General features: G+C 35.1%; 1 protein-coding gene across 1 annotated transcript; it reads left to right on the forward strand.

Moving 5' to 3' along the window:
• Positions 1–576: 576 nt before the first annotated feature.
• LOC132306361 (trans-resveratrol di-O-methyltransferase-like) lies at positions 577–2,301 on the forward strand. Its single transcript, XM_059803766.1, has 2 exons — positions 577–1,369; positions 1,660–2,301. The coding sequence occupies exons 1-2, from the start codon at positions 593–595 to the stop codon at positions 1,960–1,962; spliced, it is 1,080 nt and encodes a 359-aa protein (XP_059659749.1). The 5' UTR covers positions 577–592; the 3' UTR covers positions 1,963–2,301.
• The last annotated feature ends 551 nt before the right edge of the window (positions 2,302–2,852 follow it).

A 2,852-nucleotide genomic window follows, 5' to 3' on the forward strand; every position in this document is an offset into this window, starting at 1 on the left:
AACCAATCCATTATTTCACGGATCGGTTTGGTTCGGATTTAGAGTTCCTACGGATCGGTTCGGTTTCTGATTTAGCCAATCCGTGAGGACCGGATTGGTTTGAATTTTATCCAAAACCAATCCGATCCAATCCATGATCAGCCCTATGTAATAAGGACGAGAGAGAAAAAAATAATAATATAAATATAGAAATATTTTGGACCTAATATTAAATTTCTCTATTGATTGAAGTTTAATAATATAATAAAAAAAAAATTTTTAGGTAACTTATAATATATAAGGAAAAAAATTTTGGGGACTTGAAAAAAAAATAGAAGAAGGTGATAAACAATAAAAATCTTTTAGCTCAATGTCAAATCCCTCTATTTGTTGATGTTTAATATTTAACATAATTATTTAAAAAAAAGTTATAATATATACAGAAATAAAAAATTATGATAACGTTCTTATTGGCTAGGCGACTGCCTAACTAGCCAGTCGCCTAAGGCTCCCGCGCACCTGATTCCCATCCAACTACTTTGAATCTTTATAAATAGCAGATTCATGACTAATATGCGAGGAACAAAAAAGGTAAAAAGGAGCTACAGAATTCATGGATCCCATTCATGGTGAAGAATCAAGTGAGTTGTTTCAAGCTCAAGCTCACATCTACAAACACATATTCAACTTTGCGAATTCCATGTGCCTTAGTTCTGCTCTTCAACTAGGCATACCAGACATCATTCACAACCATAAACAACCCATTACTCTTCCCCAGCTAGTCACAGCACTTCAGCTTCCTCCCACAAAAACCAGTCATGTTCACCGGCTCATGCGCTTATTGGTGCACTCTAATTTCTTCGGTACCACGAAAATTCATGTAAATCAAGAAGAAGAAGAAGAAGAAGGGTATGTTCTCACCCCATGTTCTAAGCTCCTCCTCAAAGATGAACTCATCACTTTGGCGCCATTTGTTCAGGCAATGGTTCATCCGGGTCTATTCACTCCATGGCAGTTCTTGGGAGATTGGTTTCGCAGCAATGATATCAATGCATTCCAAACTGCACATGGGGTTAAGATGTGGGAATTTGGAGATCAAAACCCCGAATTCAACAACATTTTCAATAAGGCCATGGCGAGCGAGTCTCAAATGATGAGACTGATTGTTGGAGACTGCAAGGATATATTTGGAGAGTTGCATTCACTGGTTGATGTAGGAGGTGGCACAGGAGTGGTTGCTCGGATTGTTTTGGAGGCGTTCCCTCATATCAAATGCACAGTATTTGACCTCCCACAAGTTGTCGCGAGCTCTCCAGAGTGTGAGAACCTGAATTATGTTGGAGGAAATATGTTTCAGTCTATCCCTTCTGCAGATGCCATTTTATTGAAGGTTTGAATTTTCTTTCTTTGTGAAATTTGAGATAACTTATTTGTCCTTTCAAAATTATTTTGCTGTATTACCTAAAATTTGTGCCAAGGGGATTATTAATTTATTACCAAACTCAGCTATTGTTTATGGAATAGTTATAGAAGAGGGAGGACTTGTTTTCCAAATTTTGAAGAGTTCTGAAATTGTTAAATTTAATTTAAAATTGAAAATAGTGAGAAAAAATTAAGAAAAATAAATGGAAAATATTTATGTTTTAAGAATTTATGATGATGAAGACAAGTGATTGGCAGTGTGTTTTGCATAATTGGAGCGACGAGGATTGTGTGAAGATACTGAAGAGATGCAGAGAAGCCATTCCAAGCAAAGGAGGAGGGAAAGTTATTATCATAGACATGGTGATAAATGGTGATCAGAAAGATGAACATGACATTGCAGAAACAAAGCTCGTCTATGATATACTGATGATGGTTCAGGTTACTGGGAAAGAGAGAAATGAGAAAGAATGGAAGAAACTCTTCCTGGAAGCTGGTTTTAGTAGCTACAAGATAGCACCCATCTTTGGTTTAAGGTCAGTTATTGAGGTTTTTCCTTAGGAGAGGCTTAATTATGTACTGTGATAGCCTAATGAATAATGAACTTCTTTATGGCTATGGAAGTGCCTACTTTACAATTATATATGTAATTTAAAAAACTTATGATACTATGATGGTGTTACCAGTCTACTCATGCAGATAGGTTGCAATTAAGGGAACTTTTTATGACTTAACACTTCTATGTCATGAGAGTGAGCCTGGTGGCATTTAGTAGGAATTTGGATCCTCGACTCATTCGAAAAAGCCCAATTATTTTTAGTTGTCTAATTATTTTTGTCATTTATGGATTTATTCTTGCGAAACTTGTAAGTGCCCATCATTCTCATATTTTTCGACATAGTGATCCATCTTTCTGAAAAATATCTGCCTTTCTTTTTGTTTCTTCTTTCCTTGTTAGATTTTGTTTTCTGGTGATATTGGGTTAGCTGGCCATGTGACATGATCTTCAATAACTAAAAATTAGCATTGTGTCCCATTACATATTTCATCTTCAATTTCTAAATATGTAGGCACGTTTTCAAAGTTTTGAAAATCGTGAACAAGAAGAATATTACAAACATGAAGTAGAGAAGTGCAACTCATGAATCTTGGACTCAACCCAAAGTATCTGCCCAGTAGAATGCACCTCCAATTGCTAAAATGAGAATATCATCCACTAATTTCACAAAACTAGGACCTGAAAGTACAAATATGAAATGTGGTAGCACATAAAATAAAGTTATACTGAGGGGTAGTTACGGGATTTTAGTTATACAGTAAGAATGACTTTTAGAAAATAAACAGTGAAAATTCATGTTCATGGTTAAAATTCAAAACTTTGAAAATCGTTACTTTGACTATAGGTAAATAATCTCTCAAAATCCACGTTTTATATAATTTTTTCTTTTTTG

This window comes from Cornus florida, unplaced genomic scaffold (genome assembly GCF_030987335.1).
Source record: "Cornus florida cultivar Cherokee Brave unplaced genomic scaffold, ASM3098733v1 CherokeeBrave_3.0.0_Hap2_Chr01, whole genome shotgun sequence".
Taxonomy (NCBI): Eukaryota; Viridiplantae; Streptophyta; class Magnoliopsida; order Cornales; family Cornaceae; genus Cornus; species Cornus florida.

Bases quoted from the DNA above. Each gene is read 5' to 3' on its own strand.
- LOC132306361 (XM_059803766.1), top strand. From the start codon at position 593: ATGGATCCCATTCATGGTGAAGAATCAAGTGAGTTGTTTCAAGCTCAA. The intron at 1,370-1,659 runs GTTTGAATTTTC...AGTGATTGGCAG, and splicing joins CAGATGCCATTTTATTGAAG to TGTGTTTTGCATAATTGGAG.